The 16204-nt window shown below is 48.1% G+C and overlaps 1 protein-coding gene across 1 annotated transcript in view; it reads left to right on the forward strand.

Moving 5' to 3' along the window:
* The window catches only part of plekhg3 (pleckstrin homology and RhoGEF domain containing G3), a 196450-nt gene that overhangs the window by 103841 nt on the left and 76405 nt on the right, over window positions 1-16204 (forward strand). Inside the window, exon 4 of the mRNA XM_068039586.1 lies at window positions 4501-4943. Coding sequence (XP_067895687.1) covers window positions 4501-4943 — 443 coding nt within the window. The remainder of the gene's footprint in view (window positions 1-4500; window positions 4944-16204) is intronic.

Consider the following 16204-nt stretch of genomic DNA (forward strand, 5'->3'; position numbering starts at 1 on the left):
GGGTAAATCCTCCCAAGACACATCCCCCTGATGATGTCATCAGCAGTCAAAACAGAATACAAAATGGTGAAATGTATCAGAATGTTTTATTTTATTGAAAGAGGTCACGGGAGTGAGGACACAAGTCTTCATAGTGGGCCAGCAACCCAGAGGTCACAAGTTCAGATCCCACCAATGGCAAACTGGAAAATCAGATTCAACAAAACTGATAAACCTGGGCTGGCACCAGGAAAATAAACCATGAAAGCTGCCATTAAAAACCCAACTGGTTCACTAATCTCCTTCAGGGAAGGAAATCTGCTGTCCTTACCCAATCGCGCCTGTACATGACTCCAGTCCTATACTATACAATTGACTCAATACTCTTGGGGCAACTAAGGATGAGCAATAAATATTGCCTTCCCAGTCTTGCCCTGATCCCATGAACACATTGGAAAAAAGGGTTTGTCCCCTTCCTCTAATAATAATGCATGATCTCATCCCATAGTATTTTGGCACACTAGATTTTCCCAGAGATTCCTCCGCTCTTGGTAGTTCCATAATATTCCTCTAATAACCTGTTCGAGTTCACAGCTCATTCACCTCCTGTAACCTGTTCCATTTCATTGGATCATGGCTGATCTTTATCTCGATTCTATTTTCCTGTCTTTGCTCCAAAGTCCCTTGATGCCCTTACCCAACAAAAATTTATCAATCTATCTTGAAAGCTGCAATTAACACCCAGCATCCCTGCCTTTTGAGGGAGAGAATTCCAGATTTCCAGAACCCTTTGTGTGGAAAATGTGCTTCCAGGTCTCATTCCTAAAAAAACTAAATCTATTTTTAAGATTGTGCCCTTTTGATTTCCACATTTTCTGGTTTCTCGGTCACTTTCAGATCCCTTTATCATTTTAAACACCCTTGATCAGGTCATCCCTCGACAGTCTAAATGCAAGGGAATACAAACCAAGTTTATGCAACTTGTCCATATAATTTAACCCCAAAGCCTATCATTCTGGTCCATCTGTGCTGTACCCCCTCCAAGGCCAATATAACCTCCCTGAGGTGCAGTACTCAAAACTGATTGATTGCAATACTCAGGATGGGGTCTAACAAGAGGTCAGACCAATTGAAACATCAATTCACTTTTTATGCCAGGCCCTTGAGAGTCAGGCCAACATTCCATTATCCTTCCTGATTAATTTTTCTATCTCTGCACTAGCTTTTAATAATTTGTGTATGTAGACTTCTAAATCCCTTTACTCTTCCACAGATTCCAGTCTCTCGCCATTCAGAGAATATTCCAATTTGCCTTTCTCAGGTCAAAAGTGGATGAGCTCGCACTATGTTTTGAGCAATGGCCGCACTCTCTGTCAGTTATAATCAAAGCTCTTTTGCCTGCCGCCTGAATCCGTGGCAGAGGAGACTTGCATCGCTACTGTTTTTCTGCCTTGAAAATGAAAGTGCTCCCAGCAGGTCGCCCAAAGCCCTCCTGTTATTTGTCAGTAGGAATGCCGGGAAACATTTCTTCACACAAAGGCTAGTGGAAGTCTGGAACTCTCTTCCCCGAAAAGCTGTTGAGGCTGGGGGTTAATTGAAATGTTCAAAACTAAGAGTGGTCAATTTCTCTTGGGCAAGGCTAAGAACGGTAGTTGGAGTTAAGCTACAGCTCAGCCATGATCTAAATTGAATAGCGGAAGAGACTCAAGGGGCTAAGTTGTCTAAAGAGCATCCCACTCCGACAGAGCATTGATGGAGCATTGGATCAAAAAAAGTCCACAATTGTTAAAGTAAGCATCAAACAGCTAAAATATTAAATAAATATCTTCCAGACTTATCAATCAATTGAGGATAAAACGAATGCTGTGTAATTTGTGCAGTGATTTCCTTCATTCACCATTGGCACCTGTCTCTGCCCCTGCCTCAGCTCATCGACTGCTGAAACCCTCATGTATGCCTTTTCTACCACTAGGCTAGACTATTCTAATCACCGATTTTCTTCACCCCACCATTGGTGCCTGAGCCTTTAAATTCTGCCCTAAACACTGAAATTTTTTCCCTAAACATCTCCAGCTCTCCCCCTCCCCCTCTCTCCTCCTTTAAGACACTCCTCAAAACTTACCTCTTGGACCGATCTTTTGGTCACCTGACCTAATATCTTTTTGTGCTTTGGTATCAAATTTTGTCTGATAACACTCCTGTGAAGCATCTTGGGATGTTTTACTACGTCAGAGGCAAATTGTTGTTGCACAATTTTAAAGTTAGTTGACACAGATACTTGATCTGTGAGCAAGGCTGAGGACTAACAAATCTCTCATTCCAGCCATGGCTCAGTGGGCTTTGTTTCCAACATTACAACACAGTGACTACGCTTTAAAAGTACTTCTGTGAAGTACTTTGGAACATCCTTGGGTCGTGAAAGGTGCTCTATAGATATAGGTCTTTCTTCTCCTTTGAAGGGAGTGTGGCTTGGGGTGGTGGGGTTTGCAGAGGAACTTCTCAACAACTCAACATGTGAGAGGACATCAGGTGAGAACAAGGCCAGGCCCAACTGTGATGATCGCCACAGTTGAGTAGCCTTTCGGTGCTCAGGAACAATGAGCAAGTGCTTGAGTAAGTTCGCAGGTGCCTGTAGACTCCTGTTACTGCATGTGTTGGTGACTTTATTAGGAAGCTGCAGAGCAAACCCCCACTCCCTCAACACCACCATCAGAATCAGCTCTATGGTGCAAAGTACCAGGCACTGCGGAGCAGAGTTGCCAATGATAAATTCCAGAAAGCTTGTTATGGAAGGATAATACTGGAGTCTGTATTTACTCAGTTTCACATTTATTGTGCAGAATAAAAGGATTACAAACATGTAGCTCCTCAGTCAAACCCTTCACCAGTCTCCGTGAGTGTCTGCTTGTAAGTGTTCAACCAAGACCCCAATTAACACCCTTCATCTGCATATAATCAAACCATTGACATAATTAACAGATTAACAGCCAACTTGTATTTATATAGCACCTTTAACCGAATAAAATGTCCCAAGACACTTCACAGGAGGGTTATGAGACAAAATTTGACATTGAGCCAAAGGAGGACATATTAGGACAGGTGACCAAAGCTTCTCAGTCAGAGCAGCAGCTTTTAAGGAGAGTCTTAAAGGAGGAAAGCAAGGTGTACGGAGGGTATTCCAGAGGAATAGGGACTAGGCAGCTGAATGCATGGCTGCCAATGGTGGAGCGATTAAAATCAGGGATGCGCAAGGGACCAGAATTGAAGGAGCGCAGAGATCTCAGAGGATTGTGGGGCTGGAGGAGATTACAGAGATCGGAAGGGACGAGGCCATGGAGGGATTTAAAAACAAGAATGAGAATTTTAAAATTGAGGTGCTGTGACTGGGAACCACTATAGATCAGCGAGAACAAGGGTGAAGCAAAGTAATAGGTGTGATGTGAAGCTGGGGCGCAATGCAGATGAGAGTCCGTCTTTTCCAGGTTAATGTCAGAACCAAAGTGGTTTGCGTGGATAAACCACCCAGGTTTCCAAAGGGCATATCTGACCTTCCTAGCCCCCAGCGCCCTCCCCTCCCAGCTGCCTGGGATGGGATCCCACCTGCTGTGTATAATACCACGCTCCCCTCACCTGGTGAAAAAGAAATTTCCTTTTTGTCCCATCTTTCCAAGCACTGTGGAATTCTGGACTGAAAGATAAAGACTGGATGGAGATTATCAGTATGGTTCAGCATAAGGCTTCTTGAGAAGTGAGCCTCGTTTCCCTCTGTCTCTCCCCTCCCCCCACAGTAATCTCAAGGTAATCCTCCTAAGTGGAACAACAGAAAATGAATTAAGGAGATCACTGCAAAGACTTCAATGAAGGACGTGTTTCTACGTCAGAGTCAAGGTGATCGGCACCCTTTGCTTTAACTGATTAATAGCAGTCAGCGTGGTTTACAAAGGCCTCATGCTTCTAAAGATTCTGTATTCTCTATCTTCAGTTTTCCTCATGTCAGCTGTGGCTCACTGGGTAGCACACTCGCCTCTGAGTCAGAGTCCCATTCCAGAGCATGTAATCCAGGCCGACAGTCCCCATGCAGAACTGAGGGAGTGCTGCGCTGTCATGGGTGCCATCTTTTGGATGAAGCATTAAACCGAGGTCCCGTCTTCCCTCTCGGGTGGGTGTAAAAGATCCCAGGCACAATTTGAAGAAGAGCAAGAAATTCTCCCTGATGATCTGGCCAATATTTATCGTTCAAGCAACGTCACTAAAATCTCACATTATATGGTCATTATCACATTGTGGTTTGTGGGAGCTTGTGCGCAAATTGGCTGCCACATGTCCGACATTGCAACAGTTGACTACACTTTGCAAACAGATGGGAATGATTATGCTAAGGTACTGCAGAGATTGGCCTGTTCATGCACACCATGGAGTTTATTTGTAAATTATCTGTATGACTCCTAGCCTAAAAAACCAGGTCTGAATGTTTGTGAACTGTAAAATGTACTTTTTTTCTTTCCTTCTTGCCTCTCCCAGAATCTCCCTGGACTTCTTCCGCCTCTTCTCTGAGCAGCCATGACAGGATGTCCACGGTCACCACCTCCACCAGCTCTATGTCGGTCAACACAGACTGCTCGGACAACGAGCGCCCGGTGAGCACCAGCTCCTTGGGCTCCTTGCAGGATTGCCGTGGCCCCTTTGGGACCCCGCCCCGCGGTGCTCGGCCCCAAACAGAGGAGTACGTCCGAACGGAGCTGGCTCCGCACCTGCGCTTGCCGAAGGCTGACCGCGCATGCAACAACAACAACAACACGTCGGACCGGATGAGCTTGGATGTCAACTTCCGCCAGGCCCCTTTGTCTCCCATAGCAACCAGGGCTATGGCCCCCAATCCCAAGCTGTCGTACGTGGACAGGGTTGTCATGGAAATAATTGAGACCGAGCGAATGTATGTGCAGGACTTGCGAAGCATCATTGAGGTGGGTGTCTTAATGTTCTTTCACCATTTCCATAGACAGGACAAGACCTTCGGAGCAGAATGCCAATGAGTTTGGGTTTAAAAAAAAAAGCAGGAGAAAACTTGAGATGAATCAGAAGGTGGGGATGAAGTTAGCGTTGACATTCTATTTGAAAGAAAAAGTTTTCAGGGCTATTGGGAAGGAGTGACGGTGTGAGACTAATCCATAGCTCTTTCAATGAGCTGGCACAGACACGATGGGCTGAATGGCCCTCTTCAGCTGTAAGATTCTAATATGCCCACTCCACCACCTTTAAGGAATCTAGTTCAAATCAGTCTGTGTTCGCTGCCATTAGGGCAAGTGAAATATTGATTCAAATGGCATAGCCATGCCTCAGTGATCGCATTCTTATCTCTGAGTCTGAAGGTTTTGGGTTCAAGCCCTGTCTGTCCCTTCAGAATGTAAAAGATCCCATGGCACTGTTCTTAAAAAGAGGAGCGAAGTTATCCCTGGTTTTCTGGCCAATATTTACCCCTCGACTAACGTTACTAAAACAGACTTAACTAGTCATTATCACGCTGTTGAGGGAGCTTGCTGTGCACAAATTGGCTATCGTGTTTATCATGTTACAACAGTGACTATACTTCAAAAGTACTTCATTAGCTGTAAAGCATTTTGGGATGTCCTGCAGATGTCCCAAAGCTCCAGCCTGAGGACTATACCAGAAGAAGAGGGCTGGGGGATCGCCAAAAGTCTTACCTTGTGGTAACTTGATGATATGCCACCCAAATCTTATATGAAGCGATACCTACACCATTGCTTTTCTTGCCTGTAGCTTTTTTGTTCTCCCCGCCCTTCCGAGGATACAGCTGCCAGCCAACTTCCAGTGCCTCACTCAGGTGGCCACACGTGGTCCTCGATAGTGGGATATTCCGCCACGGGGAGCATCAGAACCAAACCCCAATCTTGCATAATCTTCACATGCTGCTTTTCAGCCAGGGTCATTGAGTGCTAACTAAGACTGGAGACTTTGGCTGGTTGTCCTTGGCCTGTCTTGCCTCCTAGCTGAGATCAGCTGTGTTGGCACAGTACTGGGATTGAACCTGGGTCAATAATGACCTGTTTGGGCTCAGTACCAGAGTGGGAAGTGACAATACCACATGAATCATGGTATCTGTATATTTCCCCATGTTCCCAGTTATGACTCGCTGCCCTGTTTCATGCTAGAGATAACCAGTAAGTAGAAATGTTGTGGAACAATCCTCTTCCCCCTTCATCCAACATCCGAGTCTTCTGGTCCAATGGTTGGTGTCCACCAAGACTTGGTCCAGTGGACTTACTCAATACACCATAGGAAAACATTCCCACTCAAACACAGGACTGTGATCTCTTGTGAAACGCAAGCCATTATTCTTCTCATGATATGTGGACATTTGCCCCTTTAAGGCTAATTGTTGTTAAATAACAACCGGGGTTAGTTCATTCAAATGTTATTTACAATCCTGGATGGAGATCAGAACCCAGATTTGTTTGTGGGAAGGTCAATTAAAAGCTTGCGGACTTTGTGGCTCCAGTACTTTCTGTTCCTGGAGCTTTTTCTGTGCACTCTCTACATTAGACGATATGTGACACCGTAGTGTGAGGGCCAGGAAGAATGGACGGACATAAATAAAGTTTCTATCATTTTAAAATTGGGTTTGTATGGATCAACACTCGACAGGAAAAGTACCAAACATAAGCCAACGCATTCCATCTTTATATCAATACGCTTCTTGTGTAACACTCATAAGTCACCGCCTCAAATTATGCTTATTACTCCATTTCCAATGACAGATCTATAACCAGCAGTCCTTCACACCCTTGTGTGGCACAGCTCACAGTTTACTATTCAGATACAACCCAAGTTCTGATTGTGTCATTGGGAATTTTTACCATTTTAACTGGGTGTAGTGTAAAATTCCACATGCCCACCAGCACACTTACTGCAATCCTAGGGAGATCGAGGCTGTCTGGAGGCTGAGTACACAATAACAGGAGTATCAATAAACTCCTACCCACATAAAGCACAATCTCAGCATGGGATTCCAAAGGATCAAACCCCTTTCCATTTACTCCACTACTCAGAATCCTTTCTGAATGGACCAAACCCCTTCCCATTCTTCTTCCATAGATTCCCAGAGGGGTGACTTGATTGAGGTGTACAAAATTATGAGGGGCCTAGATAGAGACCAATTACCAGGGGGTGCAGATTTAAGGAGATATGAGGAAAAATGTTTCACCCAGAGGGTGGTGGTGTCTGGAATTCACTGCCCAGATTGGTGGTGGAGGCAGAAACCCTCAACTTATTTGAAAGGTACCTGGACATGCACCTGAAATGCTGTAACTTGCAAGGCTACGGACCAGGTGCTGGAAGGTGGGTTTAGATCAGGCAGCTAGTTTTTTCAGCCGGCACAGACGCGAGGGGCTGAATCACCTCCTTCTGTGCCATAACTTTTCTATGGTTCCAAACCCCTTCCCATCCTTCCCGTATCTGGAAGGACAAAATATATAATTGTCCGGCGGGAATTTTCTCACTGTTCATCTGGACACGATGCAAACATTTCATGCACCTAGTATTAAAATTTATTCCAATTCCACACTGCCAATTCTTGTGCCAGGACGTTTTGTTTGCCCGCGTCAGGGGCGTCATCTTGAAACTGAAGTGGGGAAGATGTGACTACGTCATCATTCTGTGGCCGACTCGATCCTTGTAATTGTAAAGAGAGAAAGAACTTCTTTTTATATAGCCCATTCCTGACCTCAGGATATCCTATATCTCTTTACAGCCAAAGACGTACATTCGAAGTGTAATCACTGCAGACGTGTAGGAAACACACAGCCAATTTGCACACAATGAGGTTCCGCAAACAGCATTAGATGATGACCAGTTAATCTGTAATGTTGGTCGAGGGATAAATATTGGTCAGCATACGAGCGAGAACTCCCTTGCTTTTCTTCAACATCTTGCCACGGGATCATTCACATCAATCTGATAGGGCAGACGGGGCCTTGGTTAAATATCTCATCTGAAAGTTGGCACATCCAACAGTCAGCACTCTGTAGTGCCCTGAAGCATCCGTTGAGATTATGGACTCAAGTCTCTCAAACTGGGCTTGGAACCTTGCCTGACTCAGGCAAGACAGCTACCATGGCTAACAACTATAAAACATTACCAGTACCTATCTGAGGCTTGCTTCCTGCTCAAGTGTGAGCCAGACTCTGGGCTCTTTGGAAATTATGAAAATATATACTAAATGTTCAACTGTCCACTTTAAATCACATTTTCCCTGTCGCGGATATCTGGGTTTTGTTATTGTTGTTAATGCTTTCAGAATGCTTTCTGCCCTTCCTCTTCCCCTTGTCCAATGTTGACCTTTATTCTTCAGAAAAGACAGAAACGCTAACCTGACCTCTGACATTAAGGGCAGCAGGACTGGCTTTTTTAACTGTGCATCTGATTTCTTCAAATATTGTGCAAATGCTTGAGTACTTTTATTGTATTGTATGTATTAAGATCATTAGTTTGCACCAGAGAGACAGCCTAGCAGAGTTTGCATTGAGACTGCCCTTTGAACCTTTTTGAACAAAGTCTTCATTATATTGAGTACAATACAGCATGTGAAACAGGAATGCACCTTGGAGAGTGTGCAGAGGAGATTTACCAGAATTATACAAAGCCTAGGGGGACTTCAGTTGTATGGAGAGACTAGAGAAACTGGGATTGTTCTCCTGAGAGTAGAGTAGGTTAAAGGGAGATTTAAAAGGGGTGTAGATAAGGAAAATCTGTCACCACTGGCAGGAGAGTTGGTAGCCAAAGATACTTGTCAAAAGAACCAGAGGGGAGATGAGAACATTTTTTTTTATGTAGTGAGTTGCTGTGATCTGGAATGCACTGCCTGAAAGGGCAGTGGAAGCAGATTCAATAATAATTTTCAAAATGGAATTGGGTAAATACTTGAAAAGCAAAATTTTAAAGGGCTACGGGTAAAGCGCAGGCAGAGTGGGACTAATTGGGTAGCTCCGAGGGCTAGTACAGATGCTGTGGGGCCATAAGGCCTCTTTTTGTTCTGCATCATTCTATGAATGCCCCCAAGTTGCTCTGCATTCCCTGGCAGGGCTCCGCTCCATCAACCTCTCTTGGCGGTTGCATTCCACTTTGAATTTCATTTTTCTCCCCTGAAGCCCGCAGGTTAACATAGAAAACCAGCAAAAGTCGGCCGACAGCTTCCAACTGCTGAAATAGCACTAAGAAAATAACCTGGTGACTCAGGAAAGTCCCTGAATACGATAGGTCACTTTAAGGAACATGAACATGGGCACGTACGCAATGAGCCAAATAGCCGTCTCCTGTGCCGTAAATTTTTTATTTTTCCATAAAATGGAGTACAGGTGCGTCATAACTCATAGGGCAGGGGTACCCAACTTGTATGCTAAAACTGTGGCAACAATTTAGAAAAATTCTCTCATATCTTCCAGAGAAAGAGGGGTCGATCATGGCCATTCTCTCCTGCTAAATCTCTGCTTGTGAAATTGTTTTAATATAGTGTATACAGTTGTTACAGTGAGATGGAGGCGTTTCTCTCCACTCACCCACACTCTAGTCACTCTTCTCCACCCTCCCTACTCCCACCCCCACTCTCCCTCTCCAGTTCGCGCTAACTCTTCCTACAATTCATCCCTCCCTCTTCTCCAACTCGCTCTCCTAGTTTTACCCATCAGCCAATTATACTGACCCGAATGTCACTCCTGCACCCGCAAAAGACCAAAGATCAAAACTGGAATCTTCTTAGTACCACTCTGGATTGTGCATTTGCTCAGTGAGTGATTGGTGCACCAGGCAGATAGTATTCCTGATGTCCCTGGTTCCTTTACGAGCATTGTTCAGTAACCAGTTACCAGGGAGCTCTGGTACTGGATGCTGGAGTTTATCCAAACTCCTTAGCAAGAGGGAAACCACATTATTATATCCAGCACTAAAGAGAGTGGTTTCACTCTGAGTGGACTGAAGAGTAAGGAGTGAATCTACTATGCAGTGTGAGTAAAATCTCCTCCTTTAGGACCAAAGCAGCTCTTGACCTTGAGCAGTAATTGCCGCACTGCATCCATATTACACCATCTGTGGTGTTGACAGTAGTTTGTCAGCTCTGAAACACTTAGTAAACCTTTTGAGAATCTTGTTAAAAAAATGAAAGGCACATTTTCAGATAGTGGTTCAGGGCATCCCAAAACACTTCACAGTCAGTGAAGTGTAGTCAATGTTGTAATATGAAATGCAGCAGGTTATTTGCGTACAGCTAGATCCCACAAACGGTATTGCGATAATGACTAGATAATCTATTTTCAGGTGTTGGTTGAAGAATAAATGTTGACCAGCACACCAGGGAAAATTCCCCTGCTTTTCTTCAAAATAGTGCATGGGGATCTTTACCATGCCCACTTGAGAGGGCAGATGATGCCTTGGTTTGGTATCTCATCTGAAAGACACCACCTCTGACAGTGCGGCACTCCCTCAGTACTGCACTGGGAGTTTCACCCTAGATTATATGCTCAACTTTCTGGAGTGGGACTTGAACCCATGACCTTCTGACTCCGTGGCAAGAGTTTTACCCATTGAGCCATGGCTGACTTGAGTGCGATGTAAGTAATCTGTCAGGAGTCAAAGATTGAAACAAAAGAAAGTCGGGGTATTGAGAGGTACAGGAACAAAAGCAACAAATCCTACCAATACTAACCGCGGACTTTAATCCTTGTTTCATTGTGGCTACCCGCAGGCATTTGTAAAGACACAAACACAATGAGATTGATTTAAGAGGGGGAAATTGCCGGCGCCTACACAACCCATCAGCGAGTATCAGCCATTGGAGTTGCAGGTGGAGCTGTCTGTGGTCACAGTGAATTCTGAAGCGCAGACTGCTCCAGACGTCAGTGTTTAAACATTAACACAACTTAGTGAGCTGGGGCTTCGAGAGATACAAATCAACTGCAAAGCTTGAGGCCTAGAAAGCCCTCATGCACCACTGCTTTTCCTGTACCTCAGAGGTCTTCAAATGAAATGTTGCCCAATCTTCGGCTCGCTGCAGATTATTTCTCTCTTTCTAAGTTTATTTTGAGGTTATGTTTCTTCCCTGAGAAGCATACCTATTTAAGCAGTTCGAGCTGCGTCGAACTGCAATTGCGAACTGGGTCTCAATTTGACAAAATCTGAGCTGGGCCTGTTTCCACCCCAGGAGGGGTATGAAGAGATTGGGTGGTGAACCAGGCTGAATTAGAGGCACCAATTCTCCAGGACTCCTGGATTCTTCAGGAATTTAACATGATCTCCTGGGCACTGCATCGAGCAATACTGGAGAAAAATCATAGACAACGTTTTTCTTTAAATGTGGATTACTTTTTGCATTTACTTTAAACACTTTAGTTTGAGTTGTGTCACCATCACCTACTCGAGGGGAATTAGGGATGGGCAATAAATTCTGCTCTTGCCAGCGATGCTCACATCTCGTTAACGAATTAAAAGAAATAATAAATATTGGAGATGTGGGGGAGGACTGTTTGACAGTCAAAAATCATCTAATAGAGTAACAAAGAGACGGTTTGTTTGCTTTCCAGTTGTCCGAGGGAAGGCAGCGCTCTGTGAGGATGAACATGTCAGGCAAACAATGGCAGGAATGTGGGTGGGGGGGGGGGGGGGGGGTGGAATGGTCGAAGGGGAGGGTCATGTGATAATACCTCCAGGAATATGCCCAACCAGAGCTGGCAACCCTAGGTTACCTTCGGAATATGGGCACAAATACTGAACAGTCTCCTTTACCTGTTTGCTCCAGAGTTCTTGTACAAATTGAGTTTGAGCAGTTTTAGTGCAGCTGCTGATGAGTGTTGGCCCATGACACGATACCGCCCTTAATTTGACACTGAGTACAGAACATCCAATGAGGGAGGTTTGCATACGATCTCTTGGGGGGTCAATTTTGACTCCGCACTCTTGTCGTTGACAGAATGGGAGTGGCCTCAAATTGGGATCTAAGGCCTTACCACACCCATTCATGTCGGTGATATGGCTGTCGCCATCCTGGGGTACTCGCACGCCCACTTGTTTCAGGCAGTCGGCCCCTTTTAATGTGGAAATCAGGATCCTGCAATATAAGTAGCTCCTCATTTCCATTGTAAGTATGAACTGCTCGGAACCTGCACTATGCTCACTCCTACCAGGCCCACGGACGATGGAGCTGAAAAGGCCCATCAGAAATAAGTGTCAAATTATTTTTGTGGATCTGGAGGAACAGGAGGAAATAATCTGGGTTACTGCTGCCTCAGGACGTCAATACCACCTCCACCCCCCCTCCACCCCCCCCCCCCCCCCAACAACTTATCCTGTTGATGGCAATCCTGGTCTATTTATAGGCCTCAATCAGGTGAGCAGCATCAGAAAACCTGCTTTGTAGCCTGCATCGTGTCTGGTGCATTCAAACGAAGCCGGGGTCTCCAAGTCACAGATACCCCATTGTTGCCAGAATGGGTGCATGCGTTCCCTTGGCATTCATTGTGTGATGTGGGGTGTGTGGGTTATTGCTTTGCAGATATTACCTGTTTGTACTTAAGTGAGTTACTGCCTGACTTTTGTTTTAAATGTCCATAGGAACAAATAAAAAGCATTTGTATGTGAACTGTGCAGCTTGGGAGATCCACTCTTTAAATTAGGAATCTCGCTCCGAGAGGCCTCAAGAATGGCCGGATAAAGTGGGGGTGCTATTATCAACCGCTTGCTCTGTAATGCTTGAGGCTGACATAGAAAGTGCTCAGTCCCCAGGAGTCAACGTCCCTTGCTCCTGATGAGCAGGAGCTATGGCTCAGCGGGTAGCCCACGCCCAACCCTGAGTCAGAAAGCCATGGGCGCAACTCCCACTTTGAGAGACTTGAGCATGTCAGTTAGGCTGACATTTACTGAGGGAGTGCTGCACTGTCAGAGATGGCAGCTTTCAGATAAACCAAGGCTTCGTCTCCCTCTTGTGTTAAAGACCCTATGACACTATTGGAATAGTAGGGAAGTTCTCCCCGGTATCCTGGACAATATTTATCCCTCCACCAACATCACTAAAACCAGATTATCTGGTCTGTATCGCATTGCTGTTTTGTGGGAGCTTGTGGGAAATTGGCTGCAGCATTTCCTGCATTACAACATTGACTACGGTTCAAAAGTACTTCATTGACTGTAAAGTGCTGTGGGACATACTGAGGTTGTGAAATGTGCAACATGAATGCAAGTTTTTTTCCTTTGCTGAATACGCCCATCTTCTGGTGCTGTGCTGGTGGGCACACCTGGCTGTGCTGGTTTTCCATCCAGTGGGTACTAGGTGCACCCAGAAATCAGTTGTCCACTGCCCATTGAGTTAGATGCGTGGCATGAGTCTACCGACTCCAATATTCAGATCACTTCGAAGGATCAGGGTCAGAGAAACTGTGGCAAGCCTAGAGAGGCTGTGATCATTCCCTTTCGAGCAGAGAGAGTTAAAGAGAGATTTACAAGAGGTGTTCAAGAGGTTTTGATAGATTAGATAAGGAAAAACTGTTGCCTCTGGCAAGAAAGTCAGTAACCAGAGGATAAAGATTTAATGTAATTGGAACAAGAACCAGAGGAGAGATGAGAATTATTTTACACAATGAGCTGTTATGATCTGAATGCACTGCTTGGAAGGGCGATGGAAGCAGATTCAATAGTAACTTTGGAAAGGCAACTATTGGGGAAAGAACAGGGGAGTGGAACTAATTGAATAGCTATTTCAAAGAGCCAGCACAGATAGCCACCTTTTGTGCTGTAAGATCACAAGAACTTGCTCAGCAGTGATTGGAGAGTTCGCATAAGTGAACTAATACAAAAGCACCTGAAAAGTCATCCGGAGACGGGAAGCAGGGGTGTCAGCATGTGGGCACAAACCTGTGGACTGCCACAGGAATCTGGCCTTCACTCTTAACACAGCATGCCAGAGACAGAGAGAGAGAAACCCTCCCATTGGCACCAGATCGAGGCCATTGTGGGTTTGGGCATATAGCCAACAATATATCTCAAGTGCACAGCGATTATTCCATTGGGCAGCTGGCCAAGCCTGTCAGGAACTCAAAGACACAATAATAAGGCAGCAATTTGGCAACAGGTAAAATTCCAGAGGCCGGGAGATTGCAGCCTGCTCGATATTCATTGGTTCCGTTTGGCTGGGAGTTAAGACGCACCAGACGCATGCGCTCTCTGCCTCTGTCTCTCAATCTCTGACTCTCTCTTCTCCTTCCTCTCTCTGCCTTTCTCACTGCCTTGCTCTTGTTCACATACTCACTCTCTTTAATTCTCTCATGCTCAGCACTGTCTCGCGTTCTATGGAACTCGCAATCACTTGCTGTCTCACTCTTGCACTCACTCACTCTCTCTCACTCGAGTGCGCGTTCTCTCTCCCCCTCGACCCTCGCTTACTTGCGCTCGCTCTCTCTCCCTCTTGCGCGCTCTCTCTCGCGCTAGCTCGCGCTCGCTCCCTCTCTCTCGCGTTCTCCCTCGCGCGCGTTCTCCCTCGCGCGTGTTCTCACTCGCGCGCGTTCTCCCTCGCGCGCGTTCTCCCTCGCGCGCGTTCTCCCTCTCGCGTGCTCTCTCCCCTCGCGCGCGCTCTCACATTGTGCTCGCTTGCTCTCCCTCTCGTGCTCGCTCTCTCGCACTCGCTTTCTCTCGCGCTGTCTCTTTCGCTCTTTCTCTCACGCCCTCCCCCTCTCGTGCTCTCTCTCACACTCTCTCGCGCTTGCTCTCTCTCGCGCGCCTGCGCCCTCTCTCTCGCGCGCGCGCCCTCTCTCGCGCACGCGCGCGCGCCTTCTCTCTCCCTCTCTCGCGCGCGCCCTCTCTCCCTCTCTCGCGGCGCGCCCTCTCTCCCTCTCTCGCGCAGCGCCCTCTCTCCCTCTCTCGCGCGCGCCCTCTCTCCCTCTCTCTCGCGCGCCCTCTCTCCCTCTCTCGCGCGCGCCCTCTCTCCCTCTCTCGCGCGCGCCCTCTCTCCCTCTCTCGCGCGCGCCCTCATCTCCCTCTCTCGCGCGCAGCCCTCTTTCCCTCTCTCAGCGCGCGCCCTCTCTCCCTCTCTCGCGCGCGCCCTCTCTCCTCCTCTCGCGCGCGCCCTCTCTCCCTCTCTCGCGCGCAGCCCTCTCTCCCTCTCTCGCGCGCGCCCTCTCTCCCTCTCTCGCGCGCGCCCTCTCTCGCGCGCGCCCTCTCTCCCTCTCTCGCGCACAGCCCTCTCTCCTCTCTCGCCGCGCGCCCTCTCTCTCTCTCTCGCGCGCAGCGGCGCCTTCTCTCTCTCTCTCTCGCGCGCGCGCCTCCTCACTCTCTCTCTCTCGCGCGCGCCGGCCTTCTCTCTCTCTCTCTCGCGCGCGCGCCTTCCTCTCTCTCTCTCTCGCGCGCCGCGCCCTTCTCTCTCTCTCTCTCGCGCGCGCGCGCCTCTCTCTCTCTCTCTCGCGCGCGCGCCTTCTCTCTCTCTCGTCTCGCTGCGCAGCGCCTACTCTCTCTCTCTCTCGCGCGCGCGCCTACTCTCTCTCTCTCTCTCTCTCTCTCGCGTGCGCGCGGCCTTCTCTTTCTCTCTCTCGCGCGCAGCCCTATCTCCCTCTCTCGCGCGCGCCCTCTCTCCCTCTCTCGCGCGCACCCTCTCTCCTCTCAGCGCGCACCCTCTCTCTCTCTCTCGCGCCGAGCCCTCTCTCTCTCTCTCGCGCGCGCCCTCTCTCTCTCTCTCGCGCGCGCCCTCTCTCTCTCTCGCGCGCGCCCTCTCTCTCTCTCTCGCGCGCGCCCCTCTCTCTCTCTCGCGCGCGCCCTCTCTCTCTCTCGCGCGCGCCCTCTCTCTCTCTCGCGCGCGCCCTCTCTCTCTCTCGCGCGCAGCCTCTCTCTCCCTCTCTCAGCGCGCGCCCTCTCTCTCTCTCGCAGCGCGCCCTCTCTCTCTCTCGCGCGCGCCCTTCTCTCTCTCTCTCTCTGCGCGCGCTCTCCTCTCTCGCGCGCGCCCTCTCTCTCTCGCGCGCGCCCTCTCTCTCTCGCGCGCAGCCCCTCTCTCTCTCGCGCGCGCCCCTCTCTCTCTCGCGCGCCGGCCCTCTCTCTCTCGCGCGCGCCCTCTCTCTCTCGCGCGCGCCCCTCTCTCTCTCGCGCGCGCCCTCTCTCTCTCGCGCGCGCCCTCTCTCTCTCGCGCGCGCCCTCTCTCTCTCGCGCGCGCCCTCTCTCTCTCGCGCGCGCCCTCTCTCTCTCG

This window comes from Heterodontus francisci, chromosome 9 (genome assembly GCF_036365525.1).
Source record: "Heterodontus francisci isolate sHetFra1 chromosome 9, sHetFra1.hap1, whole genome shotgun sequence".
NCBI classification, from domain to species: domain Eukaryota; kingdom Metazoa; phylum Chordata; class Chondrichthyes; order Heterodontiformes; family Heterodontidae; genus Heterodontus; species Heterodontus francisci.